Source organism: Jaculus jaculus, chromosome 9, assembly GCF_020740685.1.
Source record: "Jaculus jaculus isolate mJacJac1 chromosome 9, mJacJac1.mat.Y.cur, whole genome shotgun sequence".
Taxonomy (NCBI): domain Eukaryota; kingdom Metazoa; phylum Chordata; class Mammalia; order Rodentia; family Dipodidae; genus Jaculus; species Jaculus jaculus.
This window is the reverse complement of record NC_059110.1, coordinates 16,318,714-16,338,063: the sequence shown is the minus strand read 5'-3', so window position 1 is coordinate 16,338,063 and position 19,350 is coordinate 16,318,714. Positions and strand designations below refer to the sequence as shown.

Sequence of the window (19,350 nt, the reverse complement as noted above, 5' to 3'; positions counted from 1 at the left end):
ACGTAGGAGGTCGCGCGGGCGCGGGACCGAGGAGGCAGGGGGTCCCGCCCGGGGCCCCGGGTACCTCATTGTCCCAAGAGCAGATGGGGATTTTAATCAGGAATTAAGAGCAGATTCAGCGTTTCCCTCAGCTTCAAGACCATAAGAAAGCTGCAGAGGAAGCTGGGGAGATTGCTCAGTGGCTGGGGGCAATTGCTTCCAAACTGCAAACCTAGGTTCAATTTCCCAGCCATCCTTGTGGAACTGGACGCAAAAAGTGGCACAAGTATCTGACGTTGGTTTCAAAAGGCTCTGGTCCTAATCTGATACGTGTAAACACCCCCCCCCAAATTTTATTTATTTTATTAAAAAATAAAATGTGATGTAAAAAGAAAACTCTTTTCTTTCTATTCTTTTGAAGAACACGGCTTCACATGTGGTTTCACTTAAGGTCACAGGATCCAAGGAAATAAGTAGTGGATATTTCAGATAGGAAGCAGGTTGAAAGTCACATTTGACAAAAATGTGGTAAATTTTTTTTCTTTTTCTTTTTTTTTTTTTTCTTCTCACTCTAGCTCAGCCTGACCTGGAATTCACTGTGTAGTCTCAGGGTGGCCTCAAACTCATGGTGGTCCTCCTACCTCTGCCTCCCGAGTGCTGGGATTAAAGGTGCGCACCACCACGCCTAGCTATGTGGTAAGATATTTATAATTTGGAAATGGCTGCTGACATAGTAGCACAGATGTCTTTACATAACTTTGTTTCCTTCCTAAGAGCTTACTGTTCTGATGCCTGGATTCTGCTGTCTCCGTTGACAGTACAGTTTGGATGAGATAAGCAATGCTTCTTGTCACCTTCTGGGATTCTTGCACAGACGATAGCTGTATGAAAGGTGGTGTCCAATCTAAGGGTGGGACTTGAGGCTTAATTAGGTGTAACACACATTTCCAATGGGAGAATAACACATTTGCAATAGAATATACTGATTTTTATTTACTTATTATTAGACAGGGAGGGAGAAAGGGAAAATGGGCGAGCCAGAGCCTCTAGCCACTGCAAACGAACTCCAACCGTATGTGCCACCTTGTGCATTTGGCTGATGTGGGACCTGGGGAATCGAACCTGGGTCCTTAAACTTCTTCGCAGGCATGCGCTTTAGCCGCTAAGCCATCTCTCCAGCCCCCCCTTTTTTATTTTTTATTTTTGGTTTTTCGGAGTAGGGTCTCACTGCAGCCCAGGCTGGCCGGGAACTCATAGCAATCCTCCTACCTGCGCCTAACCAGTGCTGGGATTAAAGGCGAGCGCCAGCACACCTGGGTTTCATTTTTTATTTTTGGATAGTGATATTTTGTAACCAATTATAAAGCTCTTGTTGTTAAGCAACCTCCACCCGCTGCCCCGGTTCGTAGTCTTTTTCCACGATGCATGTGCACTTTAGAATTGAAAACAAATCAGTGTTCCAAAGCCTCTGCTTAACCTAAGTGATGGGCTTGTAGGTCGGTCGGACAGAAGGCCCTTCGTCTCCATGATGACGAAGGTGATTCTTGGCTCCATCACAGAGAACCCGTAACTCTTAACCAACCTAAATAAATATTAATCCACCGGGTTGGATGAGGCCGGACCGAGGTAGTCCATCGTCTCAACAATCTGGACAGCTATAGGAGCAGGCTGGCCGCTCGCTGCGGCTGACGAAGGCGACGACCGCGGAGCCACCCCGCGGCGCGGGCACAGAACATCCCCATCCCCGCCGCCGCGCTGGGTCCCGGAGCTGCAGCCTGCACCGCGGCACCCATCGCCCGGCCGGCCGCAGGGCGAAGAAGGGCCCGCGGGAAGCCTCAGACCGGGGAACGCCGCGGCCTCCGATCCGAGCATCGCCCGCCCGCCCGGGCCTCGCCACCCCTCCTCCCCGGTGCCTGCGGCCCCACCCGGCCGCACCCCGGGCCGCGCGGCGTAACAGAGCGCATGCGTGCCGCGGGGGATGCCGGGAGCGCGCAGTGGCGGCAGCGGCGGCGACGGCAGTGAAAGCCGCGGCTCGGACGGGGACGCGAGCGGGGCGGTGACCGTGTGGGAGGTGGTCTCACTCTTGGCGAAGCTGCTGGGGACCGTCGCCGCGTTGAAGGTGGTTCTGTACCTGCTCCGGGTGTGCTTAGCGATGGCCTGGAAATCCGGCGGCGCCAGCCACTCGGAGCTAATCCACAATCTCCGCAGTAAGTGTCACCCGGCGTCCGGCGTGGGCCTGGAATGGGTTCCCCCCTCTCACCTCCACCCCCCGCCCCGGGCCGTGCGGAACGTTCCGTCTGCACCCCCCGGCGCTGCGTGGAGGGTTTCGGTTCGCGGTTACACCGATCGCCCGGGAACGCCGTGTGCCTGGCGATCGCCTCCTCCCCGGGGGACCTGTCACTCATCGGCGACGTGGGGACGCGAAGGGAAGAGAAAGGGGGGAACAAAAAGAGAGGGGGCCCCCGCTGCTGCTGGGCCAGGGGGCTGCCCGTTGTCCTCGCGCGCCTGCCGGACGGGGGCGCGGGGGACACACACAGGTCACAGGTGGCGGAACCGTCCCCGGAGTCCGCGGTTTGCACCAGCGGAGGGGCGTGACTCAGGAGTGGGAGGTGGCTGTGGGCTTGTGTTCCTAGTGACCGGGCTGGGACCGAGGGGGACACCACCACCGTCGCCCCCGTGCCTTTTCTCACCTTCCTCCTCGGTCGATTCCCTGCCAGCTCGCTCGCTCTCTCTCTCTCTCTCCCCTCTCTCCTTCTGCCTCCCCCGCCCTGTGTTTTTTCCTCTGGTTGGGAGATGCCACCGTTTGATATGGGCGGGAGGGGGGGTGGGGGAGAGGAAGAGAGGAGAATTGCTGTTGCCAGATGATGGAGAAACTTCTAGACCGCTGCTGACCAGTGTAGAGGAAAGCTCTGTGGGGGACGGTCGGGGATGGTGTACCTAAGAGACCAACTGGAGCCTTTCCAGGTCCTGAATCCAGAATTGTGTATATGGAATATGCCAACTTTTCTCGGCTTGTCCATTGGCTTTTAAAAGCTTCAATGGGGACCGGGCGTGGTGGCACACACCTTTAATCCTAGCAACGGGGGAGGTGGGGTAGGCAGAGATAGGAGGATCGCTGTGAGTTGGAGGCCGCCCTGAGACTACATAGTGAATTCCAGATCAGCCTGGGCTACAGCAAGACCCTACTTCGAAAAGCAAAAACAAACAAGCAAAAAAAAAAAAAAAAAAGAAGAAGAAGAAGCAACAACCCACAAAAACACGATATATAAAAGCTTGAATGGAAGTTCCTTTATATTATTTTTTTTGTTTGTTTGTTTTTGGGTTTTCGAGGTAGGGCTTTGCTCCAGCCCAGGCTGACCTGGAATTCACTATGTAGTCTCAGGCTGGCCTCGAACTCACAACGTTCCACCTATCTCTGCCTCCCCATTGCTGGGAATAAAGGCATGGGCTACCACGGCCCGGCCTTTTGTTTTGCTCTAGCCCAGGCTGACCTGTAATTCACTATGTAGTGTCAAGGTTAGCCTTGAACTCACAGTGATCCCCCAACCTCTACCTCTTCCCCCCCTCTCCCAGTGCTAGGCTTAAAGGCTATGCCACCATGCCCAGCTCTTTACATTATGATTCTTTGTGGTTGCTGTATTCCTCTAATGATAATTTTAGAGTGGGATGAATGCTGTGTCACTTTCCATTTTAAATTGTAGTATAGTATAGCTGTCTGGTCCAGAGTCCAGAAGAACCACAGTCCATGGTAATTTCTCTGTGGTCAGAATGTATAGCTTCTCTCTTTGCTACTAACTTTGTCAATAACCATAGTCTGCTAGGTGGTTTTTTTTTTTTTTTTTTTGAGTTAGGGTCTCACCTTAGCTCAGACTGACTTGGAACTCTATATAGTTCCAGGCTGGCCTCACAGTGATCCTCCTATTTTGCCTCCAGAGTGCTGGGATTAAAGGCCTGCACTACTCTGCCTGCAAAGGTCATGCTTTTAGTTGTCCTGTTTTTTTTTTTTTTTTTTTTTTTTTTGTTTGTTTGTTTATTCTTTTTTCTTTTTGTTTTTTTGAGGTAGGGTCTGATCCTGACCGAGGCTGACCTGGACTTCACTATGTAGTTTCAGGGTGGCCTGGAACTCCTGGCGATCCTCCTACCTCTGCCTCCCAAGTGCTGGGATTAAAGGCGTGTGCCATCATGCCCAGCCCCCCCCCCTTTTTTTTAAAAGCTTTTCATATATCTGCCTTACCTCTGAATTCCATTCATTATCCTCTTGAAGGCTGGAGCTATTAACAAATTGAATCTCTTTTTCCCAGCATCCTGACAGCTAGAAAGAAGGGATTCAGTGGAGGGGGAATTCAGGAAGAGGAACAGGGAGGATGGTGGGAGGGATTATGATCATGGTACACTGTTTATGTTTATGGAAGTTGTCAATAAAAAAGTTTTAAACCTTGAATCCACTCGAATTGAATATTATTCTTCACAAGGGCTAATTAAATGTTACTATGTGACTATCTTTGTATTTTTATCTAGGAATACAAAAGTGAATAAGAAAATATAAATGGGACTGTTTGGTACTGAATACTTTCACCATTGGACCTTTTTAAAAAAATGCTTAATTTGTATTTGTTTTAGAGACAGAGAAAAAGACACACACACACACACACACACACACACAGTGGGTACACCAGGGCCTCTAGCCACTGCAAAGGAACTCCAGACTTCAGCCACATGTGCTGGCTTGTGCATCTGGCTTACATGGTTACTGGGGAATCAAACCTGGGTCCTTAGGCTTCACAGGTAAACACCTTAACTGCCAAGCCATCTGACTTGGACATTGATGTGTTAACACAGGCAGCCGTGTGACATGTTATTGAGACTTCATGGCTTTCATATAAGCTCAATCTGTTGGAAATATTTTTGTAAAATTTCTTAACAGGAGCTAAGCGTCTGCTGTTGCAGCATACACCACTGTAAACATCAGTTGTGACTAAGTAATTTTCCACCAGTAGGTTATCGCAGTTGAGACTTGGCTGTGGCAGAAATTTGTAATCTATCAGGCTGTTAAAGTCTCCTTTTGGGGCCAAATTTGAAGTAAGCCAAGACTAGATTTTTTTCCTAGTGGTTTATTAATCACTTTAATGTATTGTATTACTGTTCTAAGGTGTTTTTTCTTTCCCTGTCAGATAACCTAATAAGGAATATTTAACATGCATAATGTTGATTTTGCAAATAGTTTTATATTGATTTGTACTTGGTAAGTAGTAATTAGAGAAGTCAGTTCCTTTACAAAGGTTCCTTTGTAACACTTGTGTAACTTAAAAGTTGTTGAGGTCATTTTGGCTAATGCATTTATTTATTTATTTATTTATTTATTTATTTATGTTTTTTCAAGGTAGGATCTTGCTCTAGTCCAGGCTGACCTGGAATTCACTACGTAGTCTCACGTGGCCTCAAACTCACAGTGATCCTCTGCCTCTGCTTCTGAGTGTCGGGACTAAAGGTGTGCAGCACCATGCCCCACCAGGTTTATTTATTTATTTATTTAATATTTTATTTATTTATTTGCAAGCAGAGAGAGATAGAGAGGCAGAGAGAGAAAGAGAATGGGTGCTCCAGGGCCTCTAGCCACTGCAAGTGAATTCCAGATGCATGTGCCACTTCATGCATCTGGCTTTACCTGGGTAGTAGGGAATCAACCTTGGGTCATTAGGGTTTGCAGGTAAGTGCCTTAACCACTGAGCCATCTCTCCAGCCCTATATTTGTTTTTATTAGATCACTGTGAAATAATTATTTGCCCATGTGAAAATTGGGATTGGCACACAATTTAAAAATGTCTCCTACTTTTCATTTTTTCCTAGTGTGTTTTTTAATAGATATACATTTTAATTTTTTATTTATTTAAGAGTGACAGAGAAAGAGGCAAACAGAAAGAATGGGCATGCCAGGGTCTCCAACCACTGCAAATGAACTCCAGACACATGTGCCCCCTTGTGCATCTGGCTAATGTGGATCCTGGGGAATCGAGCCTTGAATCCAGGTCCTTAGGCTTCACAGGCAAGCACTAACTGCCAACCGTCTTTCCAGCCCCTAGTGTGTATTTTTGCTAAACTTTTCTTTTTTTACTTTTGGTTTTTTTGAGGTAGGGTCTTGCTGTAGTGCAGGCTGACCTGGAATTCACTACATAGTCTCAGGGTGGCTTTGAACTCACAGTGCTCCTCCTACCTCTGCCTCCTGAGTTCTGGGATGAAAGGCATGCACCACCATGGCTTATTTTGTAATTTTTTTAAAAAAACATTTTTGTTAATTTTTATTTATTTATTTGAGAGTGACTGAGAGAGAGAGAGAGAGAGAATGGGTGCGCCAGGGCTTCCAGCCACTGCAAAGGAACTCCAGATGCGTGCGCCCTCTTGTGCATCTTTCTAACTTGGGTCCTGGGGAATCGAGCCTTGAGCCGGGGTTCTTCACAGGCAAGCGCTTAACCGCTAAGCTATCTCTCCAGCCCTATTTTGTGACCTGGAATTTACTATATAGTCTCTGGCTGGCTTCAAACTCAGTTATCCTCCTGCCTCTATGTCCAAAGTGCTGGGAATAAAGGCATGCTTCACCACACCCCACTCTTCTCCGTTGTTGTTTTTTTAAATAATTAATTTACTTATTTGAGAAATAAAGAAGCAGATAGAGAATGGGTACACCAGGGCCTTCAGGGCCTTCAGCTACTGCAAACAAACTTCAAATGCATGTGCCATCTTATGCTTATGTAGGTCCTGGGGAATTGAACCCAGGTCCTTAAGCTTCACAAGCAAGTGCCTTAACTGGTAAACCATCTCTCCAGCTCTTCTCTGTGGGTTTTTTTTTTTTATTATTATTATTTGTTTGTTTTGGTTTTGGTTTTTGGAGGTAGGCTCTCACTCTGGCTCACCTGGAATTCACTGTGTAGCCTTGAACTCATGGTGATCCTCCTTCCTCTGCCTCCTCAGTGCTGGGATTAAAGGTGTGCATCAGTCCAGCCTCTTCTCTGTTTTTTTTTGGTGGGGGGAGGGGCTCTCATTCTAGCCCAGGCTGGCCTGGAATTCACTATGTAGTCTCGAATTCACAATAGTCCTCCTACCTCTGCCTCTCGAATGCTGGGATTAAAGATGTGTGCCACCACGCCCAGCCCTCTCTTCTCTGTTTTTAACCTGTATATTCTTGTTATTGTTATGTTATGTTATTTTAAATTTAAGGTAGGGTCTCATACTAGCTCAGGCTGACCTGGAATTCATTCTGTAGTCTCAGGGTAGCCTTGAACTCATGGCGATCCTCCTACCTCTGCCTGCCAAGTGCTGGGATTAAAAGCATGCACCACTGTGCCTGGCTATTATTTTTATTTTTAAAACATTTTATTTATCTATTTTGTTTATTTATTTGAGACAGAGAGGGGGAAGAGAGAGTGAGAATGGGTGCTTCAGGGCCTCCAGCCACTGCACACAAACTCCAGACGCATGTGCCACTTTGTACATCTGGCTTATGTGGACCTGGAGAATTGAACCTGGATCCTTAGGCTTCATAGGCGTATGCCTTAACTACTAAGCCATCTCCCCAGCCCTCAACCTCTATATTCTTCTTTGACTTTCTTATCATTTAAGATCTGGTCACTTTTTTTTTTTTTTTTTTTTTTTCCTGAGGTAGAGGTAGTGTCTTACGCTAGCTCAGGCTGACCTGAATTCATTATGTAGTCTCAGGGTGACTCTGAACTCATGGCCATCCTCCTACCTCTGCCTCCCAAGTGCTGGGATTAAAGGTGTATGCCACCATGCCTGGCTAAGATCTGGTAACTTCTTTACCCTTATCCTTTGAAACCTTTAAAAAATAATGTCTTTTTTGCTGTTTGTGTATAGTGTATGTGGGTGGTGTGTATGTGGTTGTTGTAGGTGCACACAGGTGCATTCTCATGTCAAGGCCACAGGAGAATGTTGAGGGTCATCCTCTATTGCTCAGCCACTTGATTCTTGTGACAGTCTGTCATTGGATCCAGAGCTGCTGTTTTTCTCTGGCCGACCAGCCTGGCCTCTGCTTTTCTGCTGGGGAATCAAACTCAGGACGTAGCAAGTCCTCTCAGGTCCTCATGCCTGTGCTGCAAGTGCTCTTACCCGTCCTTCCCTGTCTGAAGCCTCTTCATTTCACTCTCATGGTCCCTTTCCTGGCATCTGTTCATTCTCTCTCTCTCTCTCTCTGTCTCACACATACATACTAGCACACATATACAAAGGTTCTAAGCTAGGATCTGCATATGAAAGAGAATATGTGATGTTTGTCTTTTTTTTCCAAGTTCCATCCACTTTCCAGCAAATTTTATAATTTCATTTTTATTTGTGGCTGAATAGAATTCTGGTGTGTATGTACCACATTGTCCTCCCTCCGCTGATGGGCATCAAGGCCGACTCAGTCTCCTTGCTGTTGTGAAGAGTGCAGCAGTACTGGGCATGGTGGTGCACACCTTTAATCCCAGCACTCGGTGTGGGGGGGGGAGGCAGAGGTAGGAGAATTGCTGTGAGTTCATGATCAGCCCGGAACTGCAGAGTGAGTTCCAGGTCAGCCTGAGCTAGAGTAAGACCCTACCTTAAAAACAAAATAAGGGCTGAATAGATGGCTAAGTGGTTAAGTGAAAGCCTAATGACCCTGGTTTGATTCCCCAGTACCCACATAAAGCCAGATGCACAAAGTGGCACATGCCTCTGGAGTTTGTTTACAGTAGCTAGAGGCCCTGGAGCACCCATTCATTCTCTCTCTCTCTCTGTCTCTGCAGTAAACATAGATGAACATGAACCACATTATCTTTCCTTCATTGATGGACATGAAGGCCTACTGTTTGCTTGCTCTTGTGAATATTCAGCAGTAAACAGACGAACAGTGTCTAAGTAGTAAGGCATAGAGTACTTTGGGTATGTGCAGGAGTTATCACCATGCCTATGTCACAGAGCCATGCCAGCAAACGCACATGCAGAGCAATGGAACGATATAGAAGATCCTGACAGTAGCTCATTAAGCTGTGCTCCCTAATTTTTGACAAGATTAAAACTACTTTGAGATTCCATCTCATCCCTGTCAGAATGACACCTATCAAGAAAACAACAAGCCGGGCGTGGTGGCACACGCCTTTAATCCCAGCACTCGGGAGGCAGAGGTAGGAGGATCGCCGTGAGTTTGAGGCCACCCTGAGACTACCTAGTGAATTCCAGGTCAGCCTGAGCCAGAGTGAGACCCTACCTCGAAAAATCAAAAAAAAAGAAAACAATAACAAATGATGTTTGAGGGGAAAAAAGCTTGATGCACATACCTTGTTGTTGTTGTTGTTGTTTTGTTTTGGTATATTCAAAGCAGGATCTCACTCTAGCCCAGGCTGAGCTGGAACTCACTCTGTAGCCCTAGATGGCCTCAAACTCACAGTGATCCTCCTACTTATGCTTCCTGAGTGCTGAGATTAAAGGCATGTGCCACCACGCCTGGCTTTAAATAAAATATTTTTGCCTTTTTAAATTTTTTTTAATTTGAGACAGGAGTGGAGAGAGAGGGAGAGAATGGGTGCACCAGGGCCTCTAGCTACTACAAACGAACTCCACACGCATGCCCCACCTTGTACATCTGGCTTATGTGGGACCTGGAGAATAGAATCTGGGTCCTGGGCTGGAGAGATGGCTTAGCGGTTAAGCGCTTGCCTGTGAAGCCTAAGGACCCCGGTTCGAGGCTCGGTTCCCCAGGTCCCATGTTAGCCAGATGCACAAGGGGGCGCACGTGTCTGGAGTTCATTTGCAGAGGCTGGAAGCCCTGGCGCGCCCATTCTCTCTCTCTCCCTCTATCTGCCTTTCTCTCTGTGTCTGTCGCTCTCAAATAAATAAATAAAAAATTAAAAAAAAAAATAGAATCTGGGTCCTTAGGCTTTGCAGGCAAGTGCCTTCATCACTCAGCCATCTCTCCAGCCCTAGATAACTTTTTTTGTTTTGTTTTGTTTTTCAAGGTAAGGTCTCACTCTCTAGCCCCGGCTGACCTGCAATTCACTGTGTAGTCTCAGGGTGGCCTCGAACTCACGGTGCTCCTCCTACATCTGCCTCCCAAGTGCTGGGATTAAAGGTGTGTACCACCATACTTGGCTTTATGTCAAATATTAAAAAGAAGACCAAGGATCATCAGACAGTTATGATAAGAAAGCAAGAGTCAGTGTATTGCATGATGCTTTGATAGGATTGGTTTGGTTTAACATAGTGAAGGTTTTAGGGAATAGTAGTGTTGCAATATTTGAAGAAATGTCATGTAGAAGAGGATTGAATCAGGATAAATAGGTTGGCAGATTTTGGCTCACTGTCAGGAAGAGTACACAAAGCTATCCTAACTAAGAGTTGGCTTTGGAAAATAGTGCTGTCTCTGAATACGCTAAAACGAAGAATGGTGGACCGTTTCACTGTACGGGATATTGTAGAAGGGATTTTGTCCTTAGATTGGAATATTCACTAATTCTCTAAGGATCCTTCTAAATCCAAGATTCTGAGTGTCACTTTGTGATCTGGCTTTTCGTGGGTACTGGGGAATCAAACTCAGTTTGTTAGACTTTGCAGGCAGATACCCTAGCTGCTGAGCCATCTCTGTAGCCCATAGAAAAATTTCTATAATTTGAAATTTGTCAAGCTGATCCTTGCATTGGCCCTCTTTTTTTTATTTCTGCCAGGTTTACTTTCATTCCATCAAAAATCTTTCAATCATCATCCTTTCTTTTAGGCTGTGATCAAATTAACTTGGCAATCCTTCAAATGACCTTATTTTCATTGTGTTAACTTGCTAGCACTATAATAACTCCTTGAGATAATCAAATTAAAAAGAGGAAAGATTCATTTTGAGTAATCTTTGGAGTCTTTGAGCATTTGGCACAGTTGCTTTGGGCCTGTTAAAAGACAGTGTATCTGTCATTAACCAAAGTGCACGATGGAGCACAGTGCCACATGGAAGAGGCCGGGGTCCCACAGTCCTTAGAGCACGGTCCCAGTGACCCCAAGAACTCCTACCAGCTCCCACTTGGTAATATTCCTGCTTCCCAATTCTGCTGTGCCTAACGCTAGACCGGGGGACATTTCAGATAGAAACGGTAGCATTCTGTTCCTGCCTTCCAAAGGCTCATGTCCATCGCAAAGAAAAATGCATTTACTCCATCTCCTAAAGTCCTGAAGTTCTTGATGTTCCAGCTTTGCTCAGAAGTCCAAGTCTGGCTCAAGGCCACCTCCTAGCTGTGAGACAGTGTAAGAAGTCAAAAAAACCAAGTCACATACTTTTAAGGTAACAGTAGTGGAGTGGACAAAGGCATACATTTATTTCCATTCCAGGAGGGAGTAATTGGGGATAGAAAGGAGGGTTAGCAGCAGAGTCAGCATTGAATCCTACAGCTCCATGACTGGTATTTAGGACATGCTGTGACAAAATGTGGACACCCAAGGATTTGGGTAGCCTCGCCTCTCCAGTCTTGATTGCCACTCTTTCAGGCTGGCTTTGCACAGTGGCTGGTGTTCCATGTTCCTGGAAACTGACTTTCTGTGGTCTCTGCTGCAGCCTAGACTTTACTCTTTCACCTCAGAGAGAGAGAGAGAGAGATTGTATGTATGTATGTATGTATGTATGTATGTATGTATGTATACATACATACGTATACTATGCATGTTATAACTTTTTTCTAGTTTTTTCAAGGTAGGGTCCCACTCTAGCCCAGGCCGACATGGAACTCACTCTGCAGTGCCTGGCCGGCCCCAGATTCAGCAATCCTCCTACTTCGGCCTCCCAAGTGCTGAGATTAAAGGCATGTGCGTGCACCACACCTGGCCTCGCTCATTTATGTGTGTGTATGTGTGTATAATCTGTTGTGTGTGTATGGCTTTACAGATGGGCACACATGTGGAGAGCAGAAGAAATACCAGGTGTTATCCTCTAACACTCTTCTACCTTATCTGCTTGCTTGCTTGCTTTTTGTTGTTGTTTTTCGAGGTAGGGTTTCACCCTAGCCAGGAATTTACTATGTAGTTTCAGGGTGGTCTCAAATTTATGGTGATCCTCCTACCTTTGCCTCCCAAGTGCCAGCTGGGATTAAAGGCATGCGCCACCACACCTGGCTCTACCTTATTTTCTGGAGTCAAGGTCTCACTGAACCAAGCCCCAAAGGTCCTGTCACCTCTGCCACCTCGGCGCTGGAGCTACTGGTACGCACAGCCATGGCTGGCTTCTCACAGGCGTGCTGAGGGTGAGACTCAGGTCTTTGGGCTTGTGCAGACCTAGTTCCTCAGCCCCACTTGGCTTCTTTTTTAGTTTTGTTGTTGTTGTTTTTTGTGCTTTTTTTCAACGTAGGGCTTCACTCTACCAGGCTGACCTGGCTGGCACTCACAGCGATCCTCCTACCTCTGCCCATGTGCTGGGATTAAAGGCGTGTTCCACCACACATGGCTTCTCACTTGGCTGCTGCTTTTTTTTGTTTTGTTTTTTTGAAGTAGGGTCTCTTTCTAGCCCAGACTGACCTGGAATTCACTCTGTAGTCTCAGGGTGACTCGAACTCACAGAAATCTCCTACCTCTGCCTCCCAAGTGCTGGGAGTAAAGGCGTGTGCCACCACACCTGGCTCATTTATTTGGTTTTTTGAGGTAGGGTCTCACTCTAGCCCAGGCTTACCTGGAATCCATTATATAATCTCAGGGTTGGCTTCCATTTAATGTCATTTAATCTCTAGCAATTGCAACCTTCTTGGGTGTACCTTTATACTTACTTCTTTTCTTCCTTCCTTCCTTTTTTTTTTTTTTTCTTTTGAGGCAGGGTCTCACTGTGGCCCATGCTGACCTGCAATTCACTATGTAGTCTCAGGCTGGCCTCGAACTCAAAGTGATCCTTCTACCTTTTCCTCCCAAATGCTGGGATTAAAGGTGTGCACCACCATACCCAGCTATACATATTTCTTTTTTGGTTGAGTTACAAGTTTTTCAAATCTTTTGCTCCATTCCTATTACTCCCACTTCTCACTGCAGCAGTTAGTAGATTTATACCACAGCCTGAATTTTATTTTTTTGTCCTGAAATTTTTTCTGTGTAATAAACTGGTCTGTCTTTATAAACTTGGGTTCCCACAGTCTTAGGACATGCACAGGATGCACGGAAATTATTTCCCACAGGCTAACCAGGGTGATACTCATCCCAGTTCCCAGGAGAGTCTTCATTTCCAGCTGCACTATCAGCACAGTGGTTCCTGTCTGCATTCCTATCAGTGGTCTCCTCCTCTGAGCTCCCACCAGAATCACCTAAGCTCTGCTTAAAGCAAGGGTGTGTGTGTGTGTCGCGTGTCCATGTGCACGCAGAAGCCGCAGTAGAGCAGGGGGAGGTTTTCCCCTTGCTTATCTGTGTGGTTCCCCGGGATGGGGGTGTCTCACTGCTCCCAGAGCTTGCCGTTTTCATGAGTCCACGTAACTCACTGGGTTCTTCTTTCCACAGGACTGGGTTGCAGATGTGCCTGGCCACAGCCAGCTGTTTACATGGGTGCAGGGGAATTGAACTCAGGACACATCAGGCCCTCATGCTTGTGTGGAAGGTGCTCTTACCTGCTGAGCCATCTATTCAGCCCTGCTTATAACGTTTTAGGATTATTCTAGTTTTCTTCTGCAGCCTTTGAGATTTTCCCCTTAATCCATTTCCAAAGGCTTTTCCACATTGTCTTGTCCTGTCTCAGGTATAGCTATAGTCATTTGCAATACTAATTTTCTTTGTTAGTCAGCTGTCTGTTACTGTAACAAATGCCTGCAATAAGCAACTTGTGAAGAGAAAAGATATCATCTCTTCACAGTTCAGTAACTTTAGACCATGTCTCATTGGGCTTATTGCTTTGGACCTGTGGAAAGGTCACACATTGTGCAGAAATGTGGGGTGGAGCAAGTCTTGACCTATGCACATTAAATCAAAGAGAGAAGAGACTTAGGGTGCCAAAAACCCTTCATGCGCATGTCCTCAGTGACCTGAACACCTTGTGCTAGGCCCCGCCTCTTTTACTATTTTTTTTTTAACAACTTCCATGATTATCAACAATAACTCATGGTAATGCCCCTCCCACTTTCCCCTTTGAAACTCCACTCTCCATCATATCCCCTCCGCCTCTCAATCAGTCTCTCTTTTATTTTGATGCCATGATCTTTTCTTCCTATTATGATGGTCTTGTGTAGGTAGTGTCAGGCACTGTGAGGTCATGGATATGCAGGCCATTTTGTGTCTAGAGGAGCATGTTGTAAGGAGTCCTACCCTTCCTTTGGCTCCTACATTCTTACTGCCACCTCTTCCACATTAGACCCTGAGCCTTGGAAGGTGTGATAGAGATACTGCAGTACCGAGCACTCGGTCACTTCTTTCCACCACCATGATAACTTCTGAGTCATCCCAAGGTCACTGCCACCTGAAAAGAGAAGGTTCTCTACAAAAAGTGAGAGTAGCATTAATATAAGGGTATGAACATTAAGAGAAGTGCTTACTGGGTAATTTGATGAGCATAATGTATACATTTAGCCAGACACAGCAGCCATTACACCCCTAGGGCTCATGACTACCCCCATTGTAGGTTTTCAATATCAGGGATGTATTCCCTCCCATGGAGTGGGCCTCCAGTCCAATTAGAGGGCAGTTGGTTTCCCCCATAACAGACATGCCACTACTGCACCCATTGGCTCATTTGGCCTGGCTGGCCAAATTCGAGGCTTGCAGTGTCCACTATTGAGTATCTTCACTGTGATTTCTCTCTCTTCCATTGAACTGCATGCAGAATGGCTTTTTCCAGCTTTCTGTCAGCTGGGATATATGGAGGAGGTTTTCAGCTCAGTTCCAGCAGAATTTTTCAGTGGCCTTGCAGCCCAAGTATGTGGAGTCTTCAGCAGTAGGGTCTTAACATCTCCTGGTGGGAAACCAAGGTAGGCCCCAACTCTTAAAAGTTTCACCACTACCCAATAGCACTAAGCTGAAGATCAACCCTTGAACACATGGGCTTTGGGGGACATTGTAGTTGCAGCCTAAGTTCTTAGTTCACATTGGAACGATGCAGCTGGTGTCTTATTCATGTCACGCTTTTCAGTTTCCCCGCCCCTGAGGTATGTTCTGCTCGTCACACTGGTCTTGGTAGTGTACTGCTTCCTGTGTCTTCTGTCTAGCTTCCTAGTGTTGACCAAGTACAAACACTCCGGCTTGTCTGCAGCGCTCAGGTATCCCACGCCCCCTCTTGTTCTCCAGACTGATTTGATTTTCCTCCTTACTTGCCTTGTACATGAGGGTACATGTTTAGCTGCTGTGACAAAGCCTAAATGGCTTAACAAGAATAAAGGTTTATCTTTCTCATAACAATCCAAGTGTGGGTGGTTCAGCCCTAAATCATTGTGCTGAACATCTAGCGTCTTTCTCTTGTTACTCTGTTGTTGTTGGTTTTTTAATTTTAAATTTAATTTTATTTGTTTCTTTGTTAGAGAGAGAAAAAGAAAAATGAATGGGTGCACCAGCACCAGGGCTTCTAACCACTGCAAATGAACTCTAGATGTATGCGCCATCTTGTGCATCTGGCTTACCTGGGTCCTGGGGAATCGAACCTGGGTCCTTTGGCTTTGCAGGCAAGTGCCTTAACTGCTAAGCCATCTCATCTCTGTAGCCCAGGTTTTTTTTTTGTTTTTGTTTTTGTTTTTTTGAGGTAGGTTTTCACTGCAAGCCCAGGCTGACCTGGAATTCATTATGTAGTCTCAGGGTGGTTTTGAACTCATGGCAATCCTCCTACCTCTTCCTCCCAAGTGCTGGGATTAAAGGTGTGCACCATCACGCCAGCTAGATTTAGTTTGTATTTTGTTTTGTTTTACTTTTTTTCATTTTTTGCTGTAGCCCAGGCTGACCTGGAATTCATTCTGTAGTCTCAGGGTGGCCCCAAACTCACAGTGATCCTCCTATCTCTGCCTCCCCAGTGCTAGGAGTCAAGGCATATGCCACCACACCCAGATAGCCCAGTTTTTTTTTTGTTTTTTTTTTTTTTTTGAGAGAGAAAGAGAAAGAATTGCTGTGCCAGGGCCTCAGCCACTGCAATCAAACTCCACATGTTTGTGCCACTGTGCAGTCAGGTTTGCGTTACTGGCAGAAAAAGTCCTACCAAGAACAGCTTATGGGGAACAAAGGGTTTATTTTGGCTTATAGACTTGAGGGGAAGCTCCATGATGGCAGGGGAAAATAATGGCATGAGCAGAGAGTGGACATCACTTCCTGGCCAACATCAGATGGACAACGGCAACAAGAGAGTATGCCCGACACTGGCAAGGGGAAACTGGCTATAATACCAATAAGCCCTGCCGCAACAGTACACTGCCTCCAGGAGGAGTTAATTCCCAAATCACTATCAGCTAGGAACCTAGCATTCAGAACACCTAGGTTTATGGGGGACACCTGATCAAACCACCACAGCACCTAGTGCACATGAGCGACCTTGTGCTTCTGTTGTCTTTGTGTGTCTGGCACACACGTGGGATTTGGAGAGATCAAACATGGATCCTTAGGCTTCACAGGCAAGTGCCTTAACCGCTAAGCCATGTCTCTAGGCCTAGTAGCCTAGTCCACGTTTTTTGATAAGTAGTCTTGATGTCTAGCCCAAGCTGGCCTTGAATTTGTGGTCCTTCTGCCTCAGCCTCACAAATGCTGGGAGTACAGGTGTGTACCACCACACTTTGCTTATAATTCACTTAAGAGTCTATCAATGGAAGAAAATGAGTTTTGCCCTGTAATATATATATATATCACACGTTGTCTATGGTAGTGAGATTGGGAGACTTGGAAAGATGGATTTTCTTTCTTTTTTTTAAAAAACTTTATTTTTATTTATTTGAGAGAGAGAGGGAGAGAGAATGGCTATGTCAGGGCCTCTAGCCACTGCAAACGAACTTCAGACACATGCACCCCCAAGCGCATCAACCACTAAGCCATTTCTCCAGCCTGAAAGATGGATTTTCTTAATTTTTATTAACATTTTCCATGATTATAAAAAGTATCCCATGGTAATATCCTCCCTCCCTCCCACTCTCCCATTTGAAATTCCATTCTCCATCATATCCCCTCCCCATCTCAATCAGTCTCTTTTATTTTGATGTCATGATCTTTTCCTCCTCTTATGATGGTCTTGTGTAGGTAGTGTCAGGCACTTTGAGGTCGTGGATATCCAGGCCATTTTATGTCTGGAGGGACCTTCCTTAGGCTCTTACATTCTTTCTACTACCTCTTGTGCATTAGACCTTGAACCTTGGAAGGTGTGATTGAGATGTTACTCAGTACTCCAGTCACTTCTTTCCAGCACTATGATACCTTCTGAGTCATCCCAAAGTCACTGCCATCTGAAAAGAGAAGATTCTCTACCCAAAGTGAGAGTAGCATTAATATAAGGGTATAAATATTAAGAGAAGTGCTTACTGGGCAGTTTGATAAACATAATATATACATTTTTCCAGACATCAGCAGATGTTACACCCCTAGGGCTCATGACAACCCCTGTTTTAAGTTTTCAGGATCAGGGATGTGTTCCCCCCCATGGAGTGGGCCTCCAGTCCAATTGGAGGGCAGTTGGTTTCTACCAAGACAGACGTGCCACTACTGCACCCATTGGCTCATTTGGCCTGGCTGGCCAAATACGAGGCTTGCAGTGTCCACTGTTGAGTATCTTCACTGGTGGTATCTCTTTCTCCCATTGAACTACATGTAGAATGGCTTCTTCCAGCTTTCTGTCAGCTGGTCTACATGGAGGGGGTTATCAGCTCAGTTCCAGCAGGATTTCTCAGTGGCCTTGCATCCCAAGTATGTGGAGTCTTTAGCAATAGGGTCTTACCATCTATTCTTGGTGGGAAACCAAGGGCCTCGGCAATGGCCTATAATGTTTTGGGGACATCAGGGACCTACCTGGCCAACAACTCACTGGAGGTATCCCCTCCCTGGCACTGAAAATTTTCTAACAACGATCTATGGCTCCTGAATGTTCCATTGTCCAAAACCAGAGGATTCCATATGATTTATTTGCATCCTCTTAGATTTTGATTAGCCCGCCCTCCACCTTTCCTTTACTCAGTCTCTTCCCCTGACCTCACTTTGGGCCTTTTCACCCCCGTTAATCTATTCTTCTACGTACATATATATCAATACCAACCTACTAAGTATCCTTCTCCCTTCTCGAAAGATGGAATTTCAATCAAGTAAAATGTGTACCCAGTTCAAAGATAAAAGGGACTTAAACTGAAAAGGCAGTAGTCACCTGCTCCATTCCCCCCACCAAGGTCACTGCCTCAAGTCCGCCTCTTTCAGCTGCGTGTGGTCCTTCTGGTGGTTGTCTTCATGCCTCTACATTGTACGCTAGAGCTGCTCTTTCTTTCTTTTAGTTTTTAATTTTTATTTATTTATTAGAGGGAGAGAGAGAGAGAGAGAGAGAAGGTCTGATAGAGTGAAAGAGAGAATGGCAGCCAGGGCCTCTAGTCACTAAACAAACACCAGATGCATGCACCAGTGTGCATCTGGCTTTACGTGGTTACTGGGGAATTGAACCTGGGTCCTTTGGCTTTGCCAGCACGTGTCTTAACTGCTAGGCCATCTCTCCAGCCCCCTTCTGCTTTTTAAAAATGATATTACTAGCCGGGCATGGTGGCGCACACCTTTAATCCCAGCACTCGGGAGGCAGAGGTAGGAGGATCGCCATGAGTTCAAGGCCACCCTGAGACTACAGAGTTAATTCCAGGTCAGCCTGGACCAGAGTGAGACCCTACCTCGAAAAACCAAAAAAAAAAAAAAAAAGATATTACCCAAGCTTATTATAAGGACATTAGCAAACCATCATTCCCCAGTGTATTAGCAGTCTTCCCCCACAGAGGCATTTTATTTATGCATATGTTTTACATGCCTCAACAAGGAATCCAGGACGTTCCCTCCTATTGTTGTCATCTTGCTTCTTCGTGGTCCGTGATGCTCGCTGGGGTTGTCAGTGCAGTGAAACCAGAGTGGCCTGCGAGCAGCTTGTTGCACCGTTTTTCTAAGTCTTAGAGCTGCACGTCAAACCGGCTGCTGATCGCTGCACACTAGCATAGCCTGCCTGTGAGGCTCAATGGTGTCAGTGATTGCAGCCTCACCAGAATAACCATGATTCCCCTTCCCAGTTAGAATACGGACAATGAGGGCTAGGGAGATGGCCTAGAGGTTAAAGGTGCTTGTTTGCAAAGCCTGACAGGCCGGGTTTGATTCCCCAGTACCCATGTCAAGCCAGATGCACAGGTGGAGCATGTGTCTGGAGTTTGTTTACAGCAGCAAGAGGCCCTGGCATACCTGCAATCAATCTCTCTCACTTTCAAATAAATAAAA

At 46.2% G+C, this 19,350-nt stretch overlaps 1 protein-coding gene across 2 annotated transcripts in view; it reads left to right on the top strand.

Moving 5' to 3' along the window:
- Positions 1-1,957: 1,957 nt before the first annotated feature.
- The window catches only part of Pcmt1 (protein-L-isoaspartate (D-aspartate) O-methyltransferase), a 42,778-nt gene continuing 25,385 nt past the window's right edge, over positions 1,958-19,350 (top strand). For both annotated transcript variants that reach the window (XM_004651124.2, XM_004651125.2), the window contains exon 1: positions 1,958-2,186. In XM_004651124.2, the coding sequence (XP_004651181.1) occupies positions 1,958-2,186 (229 nt within the window). The remainder of the gene's footprint in view (positions 2,187-19,350) is intronic.